The sequence below is a fragment of the Balaenoptera borealis genome, assembly GCF_965194805.1.
Source record: "Balaenoptera borealis genome assembly, chromosome: 2".
Lineage (NCBI taxonomy): Eukaryota > Metazoa > Chordata > Mammalia > Artiodactyla > Balaenopteridae > Balaenoptera > Balaenoptera borealis.
In genome coordinates this window covers 111,262,926-111,283,999 of record NC_138867.1, presented here as the reverse complement: position 1 = coordinate 111,283,999, position 21,074 = coordinate 111,262,926, and the positions used below count along the sequence as shown (strand labels likewise).

The 21,074-nt window shown below is 55.0% G+C and overlaps 1 protein-coding gene across 7 annotated transcripts in view; it reads left to right on the top strand.

Annotated features, from left to right (window-relative positions):
* The first annotated feature begins 963 nt into the window (after positions 1-963).
* ACSL6 (acyl-CoA synthetase long chain family member 6) overlaps positions 964-21,074 on the top strand; it is a 64,545-nt gene continuing 44,434 nt past the window's right edge. For 2 of the 7 annotated variants that reach the window (XM_082380782.1, XM_082380781.1), the window contains exons 1-2: positions 964-1,115; positions 19,038-19,258. In XM_082380782.1, the coding sequence (XP_082236908.1) occupies positions 1,067-1,115; positions 19,038-19,258 (270 nt within the window). In that variant the 5' untranslated portion in view covers positions 964-1,066. Of the gene's footprint in view, positions 1,116-1,480; positions 1,567-10,906; positions 11,073-13,371; positions 13,517-19,037; positions 19,259-21,074 lie in introns of those variants that run through there. The other 5 variants (XM_082380780.1, XM_082380779.1, XM_082380783.1 and 2 more) reach the window with 5 other exon arrangements.

Sequence of the window (21,074 nt, the reverse complement as noted above, 5' to 3'; positions counted from 1 at the left end):
TTGCTTGGAGCACTGCGATAAACACTACTTTCCTTCACCAAAACCTGGTGTCAGTAGGTTAGCTTTGCTGTGCCTCAGGCGGGATGAGTTCAGTTTGGTAACACAACCGCTCAGCTAGCAGTGTGGCGATCTGTGACCGTGGGTGCCTATGTGGCCATTCATTTTAGCTACTAGGGGCCTCTTGAGACCTCATGTGCCACATAAGACTGTGTGTGAAGACCAGGATTGCCTGTGTTCTGGTGAAACACCTGTGATTCCATGTGGCTTCCTGTGACTTCATGTGACCCTGTGTGGCAGCCTGTTACCACATGGAGCCTCCTGTGACCTTGGGTGGCCTCAGATCCAATCTTCCCAGAAGGAGAGATCTGAAGTCCCCAGAGAATATGGGCACTATCCGGCGTAGCTGCCCCTTTTCCAGATCCTAAATAGACCCTCACCGCCCTCTCTCCTCTTTGGCTTGCAGACCTGACACCCAGAGGCTCCTGGTGTCTGCAAACTGGGGTCCTAGGGGGCGTTAGCGTCAGCGGGAACCGACCCACCGACAAGTGTGCCTCCTAGAACAGGTGACCGCGACCTCTCTGCCACCCGAGCCCGCCCAGCCATAAAAGCCAGCGTCGCGCTGGGTAGGGGTAAGGGTCGCGCGTTGGTGGGGTGCGCGCGGCGTCGCGCTCCTGCGCTCGTCGCCCGTGCGGCCCTCTCCTGCCGGTTTCCCCAGAACTCCGGGTCGTGACGTTAGGCGGGGCGGAGAGGGCCGGTCGGCTCTGCAGCCTGGCCCCTCCCCCGCCCGGGGCCTCGGCGGTTCCCACGCGGCTGTGAGCGTGCGGAGCGCCCGGACCTGGACCGCGGCGGGGCTGGAAGGGGGCTCCGGTGCAGAGCGGGCGCGTGGCGCCCTCCCCCTCCAGCCAAGACTCCGCAGCCGCGCGCGGAGGCGGGGCGCTGCGGAGCCGGGTGGGGGGGGGCGGGGGCTAAAAATACCCGGCGGCAGCGGCTGCGCGGCTTCTGCTGGGGCTGCGGGGCTGTGGGCCGGGGAGGCCGTGCCGGGCCCATCTGGGTCCCGCTGACCGACATGCTGACCTTCTTCCTCGTGTCGGGGGGCTCCCTCTGGCTGTTCTCGGGTAAGTCTCCCCCCTCTCCCCGTCCTCTTCTGTGACCCTCATCCCTGGCACGCTGTGGGGTCTTGGTCCCGGGCAGGGGGTGATCCCCCAGCCCCGGCTGCCGAGCCATCCTTTCAGGACTACCCTGGGCCACCCAGGTCTCCCTCTTCCAAATTCTGGCGGGCTCCGGGCCGCGTTTGGGAAGTGCCTGTGTCAGTGAAAATGAGGGGCCTTGCTCTCCTCGACCTCACAACAACTTCCCTCCGGTTCTCGACTCCCCCCGCCCCTTATGGTGAGGACCATCCGCTGAGCAGACTAGGCCCTGAGCCCACTCGTCCCCCAAGGCCAAGTCCAGGGACAGACAGTTCATCCTTGTCCATCTCCAGGATGCAGACCCTGAGGATGTTGGACTCCGAGGTCCCGCAGCAGGTCAAGGACATGACCGGGACTGACCTGGGGCTTCCTGATCCTGGTGAGAGGGCCTCCTCACAACCCCTCCTGCCCACCCTTCAGCCAGAGTACACGATTTCTGTAAAGCAGGGTTCACCTGGCTCCTTAGCTATGGCCATGGCTTGTGTCCCCACCCTGCCAGCGCCCACCTCTCCGCCTCACAGGAGTCAGCCTCTCACCCCTGCATCCTCTCAAGAAACCTTGAGGACCCCCTCTGAATCCCTGCCCAACGCTCTTACCCCCTCCCCACACAGAACCTGGGCTCTCACCCCAGAAGCAGTCATTCACCAGTTTTGCTGCCTACACCAGCCACTCCCCTCTGTGAATGTTGGGTTCCTCTAGGTTATGATACCACTAAAGGGTCTCCACCCACCCCCACCCATACCCCCATGTGCAAATTCAGTCTCATAATGTATGTGAAGTGCTCGAACCTTAAACTGGCTTTAAGCTGGACCTGGCCCAGAGCAAGTGCTTTATGAATGTTAGTTTTATTATTATTTCATGCTCAAACAGCATCATCAGAGGAGGTAGTAAGGTTCTTTCTGAGCCGAAGAAGGGGAGGAAGGCGACCCTTTTGAAATCCTTAACTGAAACTTTGCCTGTGTTATTTTTCACAGCAAATCCTAGGAGGTTGGTGGTGCTCTTTTTTTACTGAGGTTCATAGGTTAATTGACTTGCCCAATGTCACACGGATAATATCTGACAGATTAGGATTTGATCTGAGTTTTAATTGATTCATCATTGCTAAGTGCTTCCTGGTATCAAGCTTGAACCTAGAGGGTCAGTAGGCCAGGTGATGGTGGGCATCCCCTGACACCATTGCCCTGAGTCAGGCCACAGGGACACCTCTCCTGAGCTGGGGAGAGAGTGAGGCCTCCCTAATCCCCTCAGCTCCCTAAGCTCCTTCTGTCTGCCGTGTCTGAGGACAAGCCGTGCAGGGGCACTCTGGGCCTGATGTGCTCATCCAACAGGCAGGGTTGGAGCTAGAGCTAGGGTTAAGGATAAAGGGCAGAAGTTATCAAAATAATGGTAATGATGATGATGATGATAGTAACAGCCACCATTTATTGCTTGGATGATGGTCTCAGAGCCTTTTCCCTGTGCCAGGACCCCTTTGCCCTACCCTTAGGAGGCCCCCACCCAGCCATGGTAGCCAAGGGTAGCTCTCTGGAGCCTTGGTCTTCTGTGGCTACAGGGAAGTGCCTGGGGGCTACAGAGCCACACGTGGCAGGAGTCATCAGCCTCTGAGAAAAAAAGTCCTTGCAGTGCGGGATGCTTGTCTGAAAGTGGGATTCAGCAGATGCCAACTCAGACTGGTCTTCTGTCCTGCTTCGGCGTGGAGTGTTTCCCAAAGCGGTCAGGCGCCTCCTAGAATGGGGAAACTGCCTCAGTGAAAGACTGTTCAGGGGCCTCAGAATGGTCAAGCAGGGTGACTCTTGGTACAGGTGACAGCTTCTTCCCTGGAGACCAAGTTTCTCAGTGGGTACAGGAAATTCCTCAAAGATGCCATACTTGCTGTAAGAGTGAGACACTGAGGCTGGTGTGTGGTACCCACTTCAGACACATTGTGGCATTCCCAGATCATGTCCACCTTGCTTGGGACTTTGCCTGGACCCCAGCCTTTCTTTGAGGGCAGAGAGGACACCTAGGCTAACACTGAGAACACATTCTACCTTGTAATCGCCAGGGTCCCATGGCAGCTGCCAAATCTCTCTGGCTCAGTTAGAAATAGGAGAGGCACCCTGAAGTGATATTACTCTTTGTAGATTTATGTGCCGTTTGCCACCCAATCCAGCCCTAGGGAGACAAGGGAAGGGTAGAGGGGAGCCACCTGGAGGAGGAACTGATTATATGGGGGAAGCAACCATGTGCTCTGAGCCTTAGGAGAGCTAGGGCTGTTATTTGTCCTGTTCCCCGCTGAGGCCAGCCCAGATCCCACCTGTGTGTTGAGTAATAAACAAGGAAACAAAATAGATCCAGTGTGGTGAGTCAGATGCTGTGCCTGGCCCAGGAAAACACGGTCTCAGTGCTGTGAGCACTCAGAGGACTATGGGAGCAATGGATTGGCACTTCTGCCTGCCCATATGGCACCCTTGTACAAAGTAGAAAGAGGCTCCCCTCCTGGTGGATGAATTTCTAGGCTGATGCAGCCCTGTGTCCTTCTGCGGTGTCCAGTCTGTGCAACCATATACCCGACCATCGGTGATGTCTGAGTGGGCTTTTGCAGCATATAGGGGTGTTTTGTCAGTCAGGTAGGCCAAACCCCAGGTAGAGAAAATCAGGCCAGCAAAAGTGTGCAGGAAGAACTGTGGTGGGAGGTGGATCTTTAGGGTCTTGTGCCTCAGGAGCCTAGCTTGTAGGAGAGGATGGAGTCGGGATGGAGTCTGGATGGGAGGGGATTCTAGAGAAGAGGGTTTTATTTAGGGGGGCAGAGGAGCCCTCGATTTAGCTGCAGTGGCCAGGCTGAGCCAGAAGGAGGAAGGTGGAGGCTGGGAGAGCAGTGGGAGGCTGTTGTGATGTTATGGATGAGAATAACTGTGGCCCAAGGATGGCCCAGTTGAGGCTGGGTTCCAGGAAGGGGAAGGTAGGAGGCCCTAGTTGTGACCCTTGGGGGAATGGGGGCTGGCCCTGGTGGCAGAGATTGGTGTGGCAGCAACCTGGCTGTAGGTGTCCAGGGCAGGTGCAGACTTGCACAGCCTAGCTCAGCCCAGCCCCATCAGATTCTCCCCACACCCCTGCTCCCATTAGGGTGGAGGACTGGTGTGAGGTCTGGGGCCATCCCAGGGGGCCCAAGAAGGCAGCCAGGGCCCTGACAGATGGTGGGGCACCAGGCAGAACATCTGAGGGCACGCCTCACAAAAGAAGGCCTGGATTTGCACATGGTGCACCACTGTGTGGGAGAATTCGTACCTCAGTGCCTTCTCTTCCTCCCCGGCCCGTGATAGGATACAGGGGTGCTCCCAGTGAGAGCACGGTGACACCAGGGGGCGGCAGAAGCCAGCCATTCTGCTCTCTGGCTGGTTTTCTGTCCTTTGTGATTACAGGGGCTCTTGGGTTGACCTTCAGAAGGGCGAACTTGGCTCAGCTACAGACCCAGATGGGACCCAGGACTGTCCCCCACACACAGCATGCAGGATAAGTGAGCATGAGGAGTTTGCAAAAAGAGGCCGAAGTTACAGGCATTGGTGTAACAGAAGCTGCAGTGTGTAACTAGCCAGTGCCTGGCACATAGTAGGCACTCAGATATTCGTTGAATGAAGTACTTTTTGGGGGGGAGCAGTGTTTTCATGGGGGAAGTGTTGTTGCAAACATGCTGACTTGACTGCTGTTGCCCTGAGCACCCATCACGTGTCTAGCACCATGTTCTACAGTTCCCCAAGCTTTCCTTTAATCTTACCCACAACACTGTGGTGCTGTTAGCCCATTTAATAGATGCGGCACAAAGACACAAGGAGGTTCAGTGGTGAAGCAACTCCTGAGAGCTGTGAGTCAGACCACATGCTCAGACTCCAGGCCAAGGAGGGACCCGGAGGATCAGGCAGGATCAGGCAGGGCCTGAGCCCCTCCAGCAGGCTAGTCAGTGGGCACAGACAAGGGAGCAGTCCTTGGACGGGGAGGGTTTAAAGAGAAGACAGGTGTAAAGAGCAAAGAGCGGGGGCTGGCACATAGGAAAGGGCTTACTGAATGTTAGCTAAAGTTATAACACCTTGAGCTAAGCCTTCCTCAGAGGAGGTGCAGGATTCGGATGTGCAGAAAGGGGGTAGGGAAAGAAAAGGCGTTCCAGGCAGAGGGATCCGTGTGAGAAAAGATTGGGAAGATGGATCAATGAGAGTTAGGGACAGACTCTGCTCAGCCAGCGAGGTCTCCAGGGCTGGCCTCTGCAGGCACTAGAAGGCCAGGCCAGGCAGCACAGGCTTCATTCTGTGTGGTAGCTGCATCAAGGACATACGGCCCAAACTGGGCATGTGGATGGCCAAGGTGACACTGTCCCTGCACCCCTCAAGCCGCATGCATCTCCTGGTGGCACACGTGCCACTGAACTACAGTCTTTTGCCTCTTCTACTAGCCCTATGATCTCCTTGAGGGCAGAGCCAGGGTGTCTCCTTCCTGCGCCCAAGCCAGGGCTGGCACACAGTGTACATCAGTGCTGATTGCATAAATGAATGATATGAAGAATTCCCTGAGAATAATTTATCTTAATAATGAGGTGTTTTCTCACTACAAGTCCATTGGCTGACAACAGACCTTGAGTGTTCTGCTACTGGGTGCCAGGCTCTATGCCTAGCTGGGGAATATCACCAATATGGTAGAAGCTGTAGGGGAAAGCAGGTGTGAACTCCTTGCAGGCAGAGCCAGATCAGCCTTCAGTGGAGAACCCGGAACAGAAGGAGGTGCTCCAGAAGTGTTTGCTGAATTAACAAGTGAGTGAATGACCACACTCGCAGCTGTGGTGTGACTGGTTTCATAGAAGATAGTCTTCTCTGAGGATGAGATTCTGTTATTTCCTTAGAGCTCCAAGTTTCCAGTCTCCTAGTAGGCTGGGAACTCCGGCCAAGCAGAGCTGAAAGGAGGCCCTAGTCAAGGTCCTCAGCTCACTGGATGATCTGGTGTGATGGCCCCATTCCTGCGTTGGCCTGGCCAGAGTCCCCACTAACCACCCATTGGGCCCCAGGAGGGAAGCACTGTTAGTGAGATGCTACTTTGGGCCCTTGGGGTTGGCCTTCAGGTGAGGCCCAGGGGTGGTCCCACATAATTAATTGCTCAGCTGCTCCAGGAGCCCATAGTTGGTGTGGTCATTCTCAGACCCAGTTACTTTGCGTGGCTCCTGATTCATGTGAGGCTTGGGATCTGTGACAGGCAGAAGTAGGAGGATGGGAAATGGGCTTGGACAGATTCTGAGCCAAGCTGAGCTATCTGTTCAGAAGCCCAATCTGTAATCTCAGAGCTTGAAAGATTTCAAATCCCAAGAAGTCCCATCTGTGCCTGTTTACCAGCTCTTCCTGGAAAACTTTCCTCTCCCGACAGCTACTCTGGGGAGTAGGGGTGCCTGGGGGTGTCCATGGAGAGTTGGGGGTGGCTAGCTTCTGATTTGTCATCTGCTCATTCAGGCATGCATTGTGAGGTAACTGTCTCCTGGAGCTTTAGAATGGGAAGCCAGGCCTGGATGGTGCCAGTGAGGTAACAATCAGCATCTGTTCCCAGACCCTGGGGTAAGCAAATCTGGGTTGGCACCTGTTAGGGCCAGGAACAGACCTAGGTTGAGTGGGCAGCTCTGGGACAGAGCCCACTAATCAACACTGGCAACACTGCCCTACTCCCAGGGTACCACAGCTTGACCTACCAGTACAGGAGGTAGATAATCGGGGACTGAGCAGGACTTGTCCTGCTGCAGAGCCCTGTTTTTACCTCTAGTGTGTTTTTCTGTTTGTTTGTTTCTCTAGATTGTTCTGGTGGCTGAAGAGTCCCCAGTGGGGTTCCTTCTGACCACACACCCTTGCCCCAGCCTTGGCTATAAACCATTCTGGGCACTGACTGTAGGTCCTGCCACATAGACAGGAGGGATACTGGGAGGGACAGTAAGGTCAACCAGAGAGTAGACAGCAAGGCCAACTGGAGGCCACACAGCAAGGACAGAGATGGGGATGGGAAGGTAGCCAGAGCTGGGACAAAGTGGGCAGCAAGATGGGATGTGGGCCCACCAGTGAGATGGGACAGGGAGGTTGGCCAGAGGCTGATGGTGAGGCCCTAGAGACCAATAAGAGGAAAGCAGGTATCAGCATGGAGAAGGGGGCCTCAGGGAGGACCCATCTAGGCCTGCAGTGACCCCTTGACTTTGTTTGTTTAATTTACTTATTTAATTTATTTATTTTTGGCTGCGTTGGGTCTTCCTTGCTGCGCAGGCTTTCTCTAGTTGCGGAGAGTGGCGGGCTACTCTTTGTTGCAGTGCGCGGGCTTCTCATTGTGGTGGCTTCTCTTGTTGCAGAGCAGGGGCTCTAGGCATGCAGGCTTCAGTAGTTGTGGCTCATGGGCTCTAGAGTGGAGGCTCAGTAGTTGTGGCGCATGGGCTTAGTTGCTCCGCGGCATGTGGGATCTTCCCGGACCAGGGATCGAACCTGTGACCCCTGCATTGGCAGGTGGATTCTTAACCACTGCATCACCAGGGAAGTCCCCCTCTTGACTTTGGAAGGAGCAGTGTTTCTGGCCCTTCTTCTGTGTCCCCTAGCTGCATGAAGCCACCTAGACGCCAGGACCCTGCTTAGTGGTGGAGAATGTACCTTCCCGCAGATGGATTGGATGTGCTTCTCTGGGGGACACCTTCGACTCACCCATACTCAGCCCCCACCCTGCCTGCAGACTGCCTCCCCCTCAGCCTGGCTCTGCCTGGGGTGGTGGAGAGAAAGGGAGGGTGCCCTTCCCCTGGCCAGTGGGCTGTTGGGAGATTTGGGTACATGTGTCCCTGATCTCCTTGCCACAGGTCAGACAGCAGGGAAAGCTGTGACCTGTGAAGACCCCTTTTCCATCTGGACTGACATTTCTTTTCTCTTTCTCCTCTACCTCCTGATTCTCCTCCCTGGGGCAGCCCCATGAACCGTCCCAGAGATATGCCTGGCCTCTGGGCTTCATGGGCATATTGTGTGGCCCCAGCTGACAGTAGGAGGACCTGAGGAGGGAGGCAGCAGAGCATGGTCATCAAAGATGGGCATTTTCTCTGGGCTGAGAGGCTGACAGGGCCTGTTTCATTTGGATTGCAGGAGATCTGTGGAGCATCTACAAACCCTCCTATTGGTTCAGAGTCAGCTCCCAGGTGGTTTTGTCCTAGATTTCCTCTCAGGCTAAATGATCATATGTGTGATTGAGATCTTGCTGTGTCATTGTCTCCTGTTAATGGGAGTCTGAGTAGCAGCCATGCTTCATAGGTTATAAGCTTTGTGCTGTACACATAGATTAGCCTCACCTGTGTTTGTCCTGTCTCTATGTGGGAGAATAGTGCCTAGAGTGTGCACTATTTTGTGCCTGGTTTCTTCACTCAGTATCATCCACGGTGCTATGTGTAATGAGGAAATTTGCAACAATACATTCCAAAAAAATATGGAAAATGAAGGCAACACTGTGAGTTGTTCAAGTCAAATGACTCTCCTTTATTCTGAGATCATGTTCTTCCATCTATCTTGCAATAAAATATGCTGGCAGTTTGGTTGGGTTTTTGTTTTGTTATTGATACATTTGTTTAAAAAATAAGTAGATAGATATAGATACAGACATTTATATATTTGTGCCATGGTTAATGGACAGCTCCTGGTGACCCTAGGGTGTCAGAAGAGCAGCATTTCTGGCCTCTGAAAGTCTGAACAAGATTGAAGTCTGACCTTTTCTTGGAGCCTCTGTGGGGGATGGAGTCCAAGCTCTGGAGCGTGATTGTGCACATTGTGCTCTGGGTCACAAACCCCACCCACAGCTCGCGGGCACCTGTGGCAGCAGCACTCTGGGCAGCAGGCGGAGAAGACATGTGACCTCCATTCTTCAAAGTCCTGTCAGTGCACTGCAAGGGCTTTTGTTTACTGTCACATTTTTCTTCCCATTTCTTTGTCCACATTTACCATCAACACCATGAGAATTGCCAGAAGTTCCCTCATTCAAAAAGGTTGCTACCTGAGGCCCAGTCATTACTATTTCTGAAAAGGACAAAACAACAGAGCCTCAGAATGCTCCGATCCCATTTCTTGGTCCCGCCCACCCTGACCTGACGCAGTGCTTTCTTTCCGCAGCGGCCGCAGAGGCCTCCCTCCAGCTCCCTCTGGAAAGGTGGTGGGTTCAGTGAGAATCCAAGCGATGGGTGCTCTCAGTGGGTTGGTGTGAACAATGTCCAGCAACCTTCCCGGGCCAGCCAGGGCCTCGTTTTGCTTTGGTCTGAAAGAGATTTTTGTTTTCCGGTGAGAACAGCCCCAGCCTGGCCGGATGCCAGAGGCAGCAGCAGGAATACAAACACTTTCATGTGACAGACCCGGGTGGAGAGGTGTGGGCCTGCCAGCAGTGGGCCCTCCCCTGCCACTGCTCCTCGGGAGGCGGTGATTTGCATATTCCCCATTCATCCTGGCCTTGAAAAGGAGGCCTGCGTTCTCAGTCCTCCGGACCAGCTGAGGGCTGGGCTGCTTGAGCCTGGTTTTAACTCTGTGGATGCCACCGGCTCTCACCGGCCAACAGCAGGTCTTGGTGGCTGGAGGGTGGTGAAAGGCAGCAGCTGCTGTGTGGCCCTGGCCTCCAGAGGGATGATTCAGGAGGTGGCAGGGTCCCACTGACCAGCACAGACTTCTGCTGAGCGGAGTGAGGGTCAGATTTGTTTCTCCTTGTGCCATTCAGAAGAGGAACTTGGTCAAAGTATGAGGAAGCCAGAAAATTAAGCTGTTTATCAGAGTCCCAGAAAATTTGCGTTTAACCAAAGCAAAACTCCCTTTTCTCTGCTCATTGTCATTCCTGCAAAATAACAGTGACCCCTGGAATGGTGGGTATAGGTGCCTTATTGGCTCCTTGCTGCAGCAGGGGTCCCTTTGGCTGGGATCTGGAAGGACAGCTTGCCTGGGGCACTTTGGCATCCTAAAACCCCAAGGTGCTAGATCAGGTGAGTGAGTGGGTGGGCCCTGTTAGCTTGTGGCTGGGACTTCGAAAGCATGAGGCTATATATAGTACAAATCACCATCTTTTTCCCTCTGCAGCTAAATGCTATCTTCCCAGCCTCGCTGCCTCCTTCCCAGGAGCCCCAGCATCCAGTAGGCTCTTTCTAGGACTCTGTCCCCTTCTCAGAACCCTCCTTCCCGCCCTGTTCCTGATCTCCTTGCTCCCCCTCCCTGACTGAGCATATGTCTTAGGTTCTGTTCTGTCTTGTGAATCTCCCCTCCGCCCACTCCCCAGCAGGATGTCCCCAGTTGCTCCTGAGGGAACAAGTGGGCAAAAGCAAATCCCTCTGTTGCTCCCCCCACCTCAACGAACCGCATCTCAACAGAACCTCCTCCCTCCTGCAAGGTGCTTCCCCCTCGCTGGAGGTGGTTACATCCTCTTTCCCCTGTACCCCTGGCCACCTGCGGTTGAGCTCTGACAGCATGTCCCTGCCTGGAGCAGCCCATATTCTCTTTCTGAGCTTGAGCCTGTAAGGTTTGCATTGTGTCCTCAGTTTGGGCCAGTGATGGAAATGGATCACTGCTCCTGAGGCCAGGACACTGGTCGCCCTAACCTAGACGGGCTGGGAGGGGAAAGGATCATGTTGCAGCCACAGGATTTGGCTTCCTGCACAGTGGGGCCTGGCCAGGGGGTGTCCTCTGCTTGTGTAGCGCTCATTGGCCCTTGCCACTGTTCCTAGGGTTCTGCCTGCCATCCCAGGGCTTGGTGTGGAAGGAAGGACGATGAGGCCGAGGCTCATCCACACCGTCAGTCCTAGTCTTCGTCCCCTGGAAGTATTTCTAAAGGGAGCGTTGCCACTGTCATAACCTGTGCTGTCCCTCCTCGTTCTGAGAATTTTGTCAGGCCTGATTCGTGGTAAGGACAACTTTTATCTCAGAGCTCGTGAAAGACACTGTGTTTCTCTTTGCTCCTCTGCTCTCAAGGCTATTTGTATTTTTAAGTGTCTGAAAGTATTGTTTGAGCCTGGCTTCCTGGTGCTGTTGTCAGGACTGTGGGCCTATGTTCCCTGACCAGGGCTTAGGGTGAGTGAGATTCTTGAGAGGTGCTGGCCTGAGGATGGGGGCGGACGGTGCTGGGGGCTGCTTCCCACCCCCAGTGAATTGCTGAAGGGAGGCATGTTCACGGTGGGTTCGGGCTATTGAGACAGGGGCCCTGTGCAGTGGTCAGGCACAGCCAACTTTAGTTAGGCCTTTCTACATTCAAGAGGCCTAAGTAAACCTTCAGAGCTATAATCAGCCTCCTCAGGGAGGTTCGGCAGGCGAGCCACCCTGTAACCCAGCAAGCCTGAATCCTGGGCCCGTCTTTCTTGGGGGAACATGCGGTGGGTCTCACCTGGCAATTCCCAGCTCGGGGAGGCCCTTGACCCCATGTCTGCCCCAGTCGTCTGTGGTTCTGTGACTCTAATTAAAACCCAGGAGGAAGGTGGAGAGAAAGCCCCTCTCACAGCCCAGACAAGCGTGAATCCCTGTGTGGACGGGGTGGGGGCCAGCTGAGTGTGGGCTGCTGTGTTTGTGTCTCTACAGATCAGGGTCACACAGGTGTGATGGTGAGATTTGTGCTTTTCCTAACCTAGTGCCTGGGCCACACACGTCCTGGGGCAGCACTGCTGGGCCGTGACTCTCTGCCTCTGGCACCCTGTGTGGTTTTCCGTCAGCCAGAACCTTGGTTGTGTCCACTGGATTTTCTGCCCCAGAAGCTGCCCTGAGAAGCATTAAAGGAGGCTTTCGTCTTAGTTAACAACATCTCTGAAAATGTACAGAGAAAAGTAAGGGTCCTGCCAAGAAGGAAGGAAAAGGGGCTTTGGGGGCTGAGGGTTGGTCCTCAGGCATTTGTGCATTTTAAAGCTTCCTCCAGGTGTGTTGCCGGAGGCTGGGGCCTGGGGGCCCAGGCAAGCTTTTGCCAAGTTCCAGGTTAGGGCTGCTGAGGTAGGAAGCTCTCTGAGCAGCCCGCCTGCCCCAGGTGGTGGGGTGGGCAGTGGAAGCCCTATCAGCCCCAGGGAAAGTGTTGCAAGGCCTGCGGGCTCTAGAGTTTCCAGGCAGGTTATGAACACAGCTCTTGAGAGGGAACTCAGAGTGCTAGGCCGAGACCTGGGGCGGTCTTGCTGCAGAGGAAGATGGCGTTGGGCAGACAGCGGCCCTGTCCTGGAAGCACCAGTTGTGAGTAGGGCCTGGGAGTGGTGAGCTGGTTCCTGCGGGCTGGACCTGCCTTTTACTCTCCATGTGCCTGCTGTGAGCCCAGCCACACCCTGGCTGTGGAAGTAGGAGTCAAAAAAGGCCATACGCGATCACCACCCCAACTCCTCACCCAGTGGAGAAATCTTGCAGGAGTGAGACCCTGGGTGTCCTGGGACCTCACTGTCCCAGTCTGTCTGCCAGAGGCGTTGAGGGAGTTTGGGGCTCAGCTTTGGTTCCAACAGGCCTGGGTGTGGATTCTGGCTCCAGGATGGCCATTCCCCTGGCAAGCCAGGAAAGCGTCTCTCAGGGCAGGCTTTAAGGAGGGGCTGGTGTGCTGCCCTGGGGTCTTGTGGGGGAGCTAAGCCATTATCTTCTACCTGCTGACCCTGGTGTTTGGTCTGGAGTGTCCCCACTGCCCAGAGCATCTCTGAGCAGATGTTTTATCCGGGACTGTGCCTAATCTCCTTCCTCTCCCCAGTAGACTGGTTGTGACCTTCTGGGGTGGGGGTGGAGGCAGCCCCTGGAAGGTGCTGGAGGAGATTCCTGGGCAAAGGTGCAGGCCGCCCGGTGCAGGTCGCCCTCGGCACCGGGGATCTGGCCTCTCCACGCCCACTTCCACCATTCCCACCACCCCTACCGCTCGTGCAGCCTGCAGGTCCCCAGCCCATGGCTGCGGGCCTGGCCCTTAATCAGTGCCACAGATAGATGTGTAAGAAGACTTTGTCCTTAAGCAACCCTCTGACGAACTCCTCTCCAGGACTGAAGACAAGGTAGGGGTGGGGAGAAGCAGAGGGGTGTGAACTGAGGCTCTTGCAACCTGGCAGAGTTGGGGTTAAGGCTGGGTTGCTTGCCTCTGAGCTGATCTGAGCCAGCACTGCCCCGTGTGCAGATGCAGGGGAGGGGCAGCGAGGGGCCTGGAGGGGCCAGCAGCTCCCCATAGAGCTGTTCTGTGCCCGGGTCCCTGCCAGACCTGCTGCCACAGCTGCCAGGGAGCCTCTGCCACCACTGCTAGAGCCTCTACCACCAGCCGGCTTCTCAGAGCAGGCATTCGTTGCCATCAGCTGTCCCCAGGAGGGCAGACTTGGGGCAGGGCCTTCGCCACTTTTGAGCTTTGATCAAGATGTGGTAAGCTCTCTCCCTAAGCCCCACACATCCTTGATAAAGGGAGGCTGGTACTAGTGGGACCAGCTCAGCTGCCTCCCCAGTGCCAGGAGCCTGCTGGAAAGGTAGGGTGTGAATGCATGTAATTTTGCAAGTTGTCTTTGAGCCCTTTTGGCTGGCAGAGACAGAGTAACTGCTTCAGCTAACTTCTATCTACTGAATGTCTCCCTTACTGCGTGCCTGGTACCTTATTCTCTGTCCATGAGAGTTTTGAGATGAGGCCAGAGGGGTAAAGTGACTTGTCCAAGGTCATACAGCTGTCAAGAGTATGAGTCAGGATTTGGACCCGGGTCAGTCCAGCACCAGAACTCCCCTTTGGGCCCTTTCCCTGGCTTGTTTGCTGGGGCCCCTGGCCCCTGGGAGGTTATGATTTCATTTCAGAGCTCTTCATTGGGAGTTAAGGAGGTTCTTTAATGATCTGCTGGCTTGCCTTGTGCTTCCCCATTTCTGAAGCCCTCAGAAGTTTGCATAGACCCAGAACCCCATTGCAAGGACCCCCACCTGCCTCCAGGCTGATACAGAGCGAAGCTGGTGTGATTCTAAGGGGAGGGAAGAATCTGAGGATCATGGAGGGTCTCAGTGGCAGCATGATGAGTTTGAATTTTTGTCCTAAGGTAGGAGGGAGCCAGGTAAGGTTTTTGAGCAGCGGCGTGATATGGTTATGTCTGTGTATCAGGAACATAACTTTGGTATCAGTGTAAACACTGGTTAGAACAAGGAGACCTGTGAGGAGACTGGTGTGGGAGTCTGGACAGCACTTGGTGGTGGCTGGACCAGGCCAGGCCAGAGGAGTGGAGAGGAGTGGTCAGGTTTGGAAGGTGTTTAGGAAGTAGTCCTGATAGAACCATCTTGCTAGATCGTGAAGGTGTAGAGTCAGGAAGCTGGACCAGCAGAGAGCTCTTGGAGTGGAGCCATGGATCTCAGGGCCATCTCCACTGGAAATGTGCCCTGGGGCTCTGCTTCTGCCCCCTTGAAGTCAAAATACTTCTGACCAGGGCCCCCTTCCTCCCATTCTCTCCCTTCCTGGGTTTTGACAGCTATGCCTCTCACTACCCACCTTCCATGTGCCCTGAATCAGCAGAAGACAGGGCAAGGTGGGGAAGTCCCACTCCCCCCAGCCTGTGCCACCACTTGGTATTCTGAACTGGTCTATGCCCAAGGAGAAGGCATAGGATGTGCTAGAGGAGAGGAGGCTAGTTGATGCTGAGGGCTGGGTCCCCGTGCCAGGTGAATATTTACAAACACTCACAGCCGCTCCCTTGGCAACACCAGCACCACTGATTCCCTTGGGTGCTGTCCCCCTCCCCCCTGCCCCCCCGTGCCCCATGCTGCTGCAACCAAGAGAGCCTCCTGGGGGCATGGAAGGAGGCAGCCATGGCTGGGACCCCAGGGACAGAGAAAGAGAGGAGGTCAGAAGAGGCCAAGGCCCTGTGAAATAATGAGATAAGACCAGACTCCCAAGCCAAAGGCCTGGTGGCACAGGCTGGCTCTGAGGTCCATGTCCTCAGAGGACCTGAATTTGCAGCTCTCCACTCCAGTGGCTCCCGGCGGTCTGAAGGGCATCTCATGGTATGTGCAAGCACCCGTGACTGTCTGAGGTTGGCAAGCCTGTAAGAATGACACCCTCTGGTTGCTGCCCAGCCAGGAAGGGGCACAGGCTCAGCCTTAGGACTAGAGGAGCTGCAGTCACTTTAGACGCCTCCTTAGGAGTGGGCACCTAAATAGAAGCCTGAGGAGGAGTGGGTGGCCAAGCCTTTTTCCCACCACCCTCCAGTGTCCTAGGCGAGTGGGCTTCCTGGAAGAGAACCCAGCCATGGGAAGATGGCAAGTTCATAATGTGAGGCCAGGAGGGAGCCCACCTGTGGTGTGTGCGTGCTGAAGAGCAAGTGACTGGCCTGACTGGCTGATCCCTGCTTACGGGCTCTGGTGGCCCCTACCCCCTGCAACCTGCCTGGGCTCTTCTGAGCAGGCCTGAAGGTGGTTTTCTGTGGGTTCAGCACTACTGCAGAGGAGAGCATGGGTTTGGGTATGGATGGTACAATGTAGGCAAGGGTTAGGGTTGCGATGCAACACAAGGCAGTGGTTTGAGAGGCCGTAGTCGTCTGGGGCTCGAGTCCTGGCTCCCCTGCTCGCTCACTGTGCCCCTGTGAATGGCAGGTAACTTCTTCAGTGGAGTCTCTATGTCCTCACCTTATAATGAGTACATGGAGCTGTCATGAGGATTGAGCAGTGCAGTGTGTAGGCATGGGCTCCCACATACTAGCAATTCAGGAAGTTTAGGCAAGTTCTCTTCTTCCCTCTCTTGGAAACTGTGATACTTTGGTGATGGCCGAAAGCTCTGCACATCTGGGAAACCAGCCTCAGACTTGTGGCACTGACCCTCGTACACGATTTCATGGGCTCAAGACTTTATTTCCTGAGAGAATATTTAGTTTGCTAAGTGCCCATGGTCTCCCTCAGCTCCAGCCTTTGCATATTTGCTTCCCTCTGCTTGGGACACCCTTTCCTCTATCTCCTTCAGTCTCAGCATCAATACCACTTCTTGCCAGAAGCCTGCCCTGACTCTCCGTACCTGAGTTGGGCATCTTCTCTGGTTCCCCATGCCTGATCACAGCCCAAACTGCACTCACGGCACTGCCCACTGCCTCATGTATTTCCCCTATAAGATTGCGGGCAGGCCCACATCTGGCTTGTCCCAGTGCCCAGCACTGAGCTAGCTCAGAGCAGAGGCCATATGAGGGTCTGCTAGGTGAATGGGTAGGTGGATGGGTGGGTGGGTGGATGGCTTGGCCATTCTTGTCTGTGCTCTGTGACAACCCCAGCATTGCAACCAGTGCCCACTTTTGGCTGTAGCTTAGGGCCTGTGAACAACTGCCAAGGGCCAGGGACTGGTGGTAGTAAGGCATCCTTCCGGGGTTTTCTCTAAAACTTTTGGGACCACATACTTGAGCCTCAGAGCTGAGCCGGGACTTCTTGGGCCTTGGCTTCCTAGCCCACGGAGTCAGTTCAGTCCATTAGAGGAAACCTCATTCAGCTCTCAGAGCTCACACCAGGAGCTGGTGGGCATATCTAGATTTTCCACTATGTAGTGAGTCATTTATCTGATGCGCCTGGCTGTGACTTAGTCTGCCATTTGCAGCTTAAGGAAGTAAATCTCCCAGGAAAGCCAGCTGGCCTCCTGCCAAGGGTCCTCCCCAGAGCAGTTTTCCTTGGTGAATTCACCGCGGTCCATAGCCTGCCCTCTGCTGATGCAGAACCTTAATTTGACCAGTATGCCAGGAGTGGTTTGTTCCTGTGGGATGGCCTCAAAACTGATCCAGTTCAAGGAGGCTGCTGGTAAAACTGGATTTCCGGCTCAGGGACTCAGTGAGAATGCTCTGGCTGGCTGGGGGCTCACTTCTCTCACCCAGAGCCTGTAGGTGGTTGATGAGCGTTCCCCGGACTCAGACAGCCTGTCATGCCATCCGTAGAGCATAAACTCCTGTGGGTCCGTACTACCTGGGTTCGGCCATCTCTGTCCAGTGGTTACTCCTGCCTGGGCTGAGCAGTCTCCTTGGTCTGACAAGCATACCTTTAGCCATCTCTTTAGTCCCAGCGTGCCTCCAGCTATGCCAGATCCAGCATGAGGAGCTTTACATGCCTGAGTGATAATGTCCCCATTTTAAAGATGGGGAAGGAAGAGGTCTAAAGAAGTGGGGTATGCTCAACCTAGCATAGCTCATAAGTGAAGGAGAAGGGACTTGAACTCTGGAGCTTTGCCTGCTTTCTCTACAATGGCTTTGCACAGCATCGACCTTATTTTTGGTGTGGTGATGTTACAGTTCAGCACAAATGCCACTTATTGGGAGTTCAGCAGATCTCTCTTCCCTTAGGGGTCAAGCGATTGCTGTTTGGCTCATATCCCATGGCTGCAGAGTAGCTGTTGTTGGGTTTCTCATTCTTTCCCAAGAAGGGAAACAACAGCCATGCACCCAAAGGTGGGGGGTGGAAGGCCAGTGACTGTCAGCCTGGAGCCCACACAATCCTCATTGCGCTGGCAGACCTATAGGTGTCGTACAGCACTTCCAGCTTTAGGCCCTTCAGGTGGACAGTAACACCAAGAAGGCCCCATTGGGGATAAAGCATCCAACGGGCCCTCCCTGGCTACCTTCCTCAGTCCTAGGCGAAGTGCAGACCCCTGAGCCCAGCTGGCCATATGTCTGTTCTGCCAGCACTACTTCACTTAGCAGCTAACAGGAGGACATGGTAGCACTTGGAGACTTCCCTCTTTGAACCAAATTCAGTCACCAGTGCTTCTCACAGAAAAGCTCCCCCTGCCCCCGTCAGGGCATCCTCCATGTGCCGCTGTAGGCCCACTGTGTCCACTTGGACTGCAGTGGGTGAGCGTGACACCCTGACCACCATATGCAATGTCACGAGGGTTTCTCGTTACCCCTAGGAGGGCACACAGCACTTTGCTGAGCCTTTTCTCTCCGAGCCTTCATTCCTTTCCCTTCCCACCAGCTTAACTCCTGCTCCCCTCTGGCACCTCCTTTTTCCTCTGGACATTAGCAGATGGGATCCCAGGGAGGACGGCACAGGCCTAGTTAATGGTGGGGCCAGCTCTTCTTCTTGGGTCTTGGTCTGTGGTGGTGCAGAGCTGCAGTGCAGGCTGGGGTCAGAGAGCAGTGCCCGGACCTCACCCTGGCTGCTCTTGGGAACTCTGCTATTCCTCAGAAAAATGGCCCCAGCATCACCTCTGGCACTGGCAGGCCTTTGGCTACAGCTTTTCTTCAAGGAGACCCCATGGTGGGCCAGGATGTGGGCCTAAGGGGACTCTGCTGTGTGTCATCCCCTGGACCCTTGTCAGGTAGGTCATTGTCCTCAGATCTTGAGGGCAGGAAGTGTCTGTCAGGGCTGGTCTGTGGCCTCTGCCACCTCGCTTTCTCTGGGTCCCTTAGGGTGAGAGCCTGGTGCTGGCAGCTTTGAGGTGGAGTGGAAGGAGTTTGCATCCCTTCACCCCCAGTCGTTCTGGGCACTGTGCTAGGCACACCTGCCGCCCCTCTGTCCAGTCCACGTCGCAGGAGCAAGGATAAGCAAAATGCTGTGACCACACAGGAGAGGCAGTACACCCGGGCCCTAGGGCTCAGGAGGTGTTCAGTCCAGAGCTGTCAGAGCACGCTCTACTCCTCAAAGATGGGGAAGTACGTGTCAGGCAGGGCCCAGGGCCTGAGTGTATGTTTCTCAGGAAAACTGGGCCGGATGTCTGACTGTCAGGTATGACTGCTAAGGGCTCTCTGGCCTGTCACCGGGAAAGGCCCTTCCAGGCGCCCAGCTTTCAGGATACACTTGTGTTGCACCAGGAGGCTGTATACCCCAACTCGCTCCAGGCCTGGCCAAGATTAGTGTGTTGCCTGTGACGCAAGACAAGTGGGAGGAGAGGCCCAGGACTGCTCTCTTGCCTCCTGTCAGGGCTCCTCCTTCACCTGCCTCTTGTTTCCCGCAGAGTACATCCTCTCGCTTCTGGAGAAGATGCAGACTCAGGAGATCCTGAGGGTGCTGCGGCTGCCCGAGCTGGGCGACTTGGGCCAGTTTTTCCACAGCCTCTCAGCCACCACCCTCGTGAGTGTGGGTGCGCTGGCTGCCATCCTCGCCTACTGGTTCACTCACCGGCCAAAGGCCTTGCAACCGCCGTGCAATCTCCTGATGCAGTCAGAGGAGGTGGAGGTGAGCAGGGTGTGAGCAGTTGGGCTGTGGGAAGTAGTAGGGGGGGGACAGGCATCTTGAAGGAAGAAGCCAAACTTGTGGCTTATTTGACCTCAAATGGCCCAGAGAATCTCCCTTTCTCCCGGCAGCCAGCCAGAAAGCCCAGAAGTGGCCCTGGGCAGGCTCTCCTACTCGATGCTCCTTCTGCCTCTCCCAGTAACTAAAGCCTGGGCAGAGACTGACCTTGGCTTTGCCCTGGGCCTCTGGTTTGCCTGCTTCTTGGGTAGGGTGCCTTGGCTTACAGTTGCCTCAGTTGGCGGTCTAAGCATGTGCTCAAGGGGCTGCCAGGTAAATTCCCTCCCAGATTCTCCCTGTGCCCAACCCTGGTCTGGAGCTGGGACCCAGAGCTGAGCCCACCCAGGGCCCTGCCCTCCCAGAGCACACGGACTCACAGGTAGAGCCACTGAGGGAAGAAGGGATGGTGGCCCAGCCTGGACAAGGGTGTTCCAGGCTCTGTCTAGAAGGACCAGTAAGATTTCTTTCTTAAGTTTATGGAGTTTATTTGCCTTTTTAAAAAACTTTAATTCTATTTATTTTGAATAGATAATATAGTCACACAGTTCAAAAGCAACCAAAGGACATAGACTGAAAAGCTTCCACCTTCTTCCCCTTGCCTCTAAGTTCTCTTCCCCTGAGAACTGTGTTAGCAGTTGTCCACAAGCAAATGTATAGATGTCTGCCCACCTTTTAAAGTGATAACATAACCACATACACCGTGCAGCACCTTGCTTTTGCTCTCGATGGTATGTCGTGCAGGTACCGATCAAAGGCATGACAGAGTTTGGCCTGGTGGGAGAGGGCTCAGGTCGAGATAGGGCTGGGGTCTTTAGGGCATTTTTGCAGCAGAGGGAATGATGTGTGCAGAGGTGAGAGTGTGTGACAACACACCTGGTGGCTTTGGGAAATGGCGATTCATGTGGTGTGGCTGGGAGGTGGAGAGGGGCTGCGGATGCGTTGGTAGCCTGTGGTTACCAGCAGCCGTGGGTTTGCAGGCTGGCCATGCCTCTTACTAGCCTGATGGTCCTCGGCAGTTTCTTAGCTCTCTGAGCCTCAGTTTCCTCATGTGTCAAGTGGGCAATAAAAAGAGTATCTGCTTCCTAAAGTTATGGTAAGGATTTGGTGAGATGATGCAGAGAAAGCACTAAGATGTATTATTTTTGGTAAGCTTACAGTTACAACTCATCTGGAGAGGCCAGCAAGGACAAAGCCCCATTAACTGGGCAGGGACCCTTGGGGATGGACAGCCTGGATTTATTTGAGGCTTTCAGTAGTAGGAGAGACAGGGCCAGTTTTTGCTGTGGCTTTGGCAGGGGCAGGCATGAGGAGGCAGTGGGGGCTTCGGGGCTGGAGGTGACAGTGGTCTGGATGGGGTCAGGTTGAGCGCCACAGAGTCGCCTCACGGGTCTGGCTGGGAGGACAGGGCATGGACACAGCTAAGGCCTCCCTTCCTGGGGAGGATGGAGCCCTCCCTTGCTTCATCCCCCAGGAGTGTAGGAATCTGGAGTGACTGTAGTGAAGGAGAAAAGGAGAGAGTGGTAGGAAATGAGATGAGAGAGGTAAGAGGGGCCCAGATCATAGAGAGCCTGGTAGCATTTACCCTGTGTGCTACACGGTAGGAAACAATTCATGTCATGTCACTCACCCTGGCTTAAAATCCTTCCCTGCTCCCCGTTGTCCTCAACCTAAAGCTCAGGCTCCTCACCTTGATATGCAGCCTCTCTGGCCTCCTCCATTTACCACTTGGAGTGGCATGAATTGCCTACAGTCTCCCAGGTGC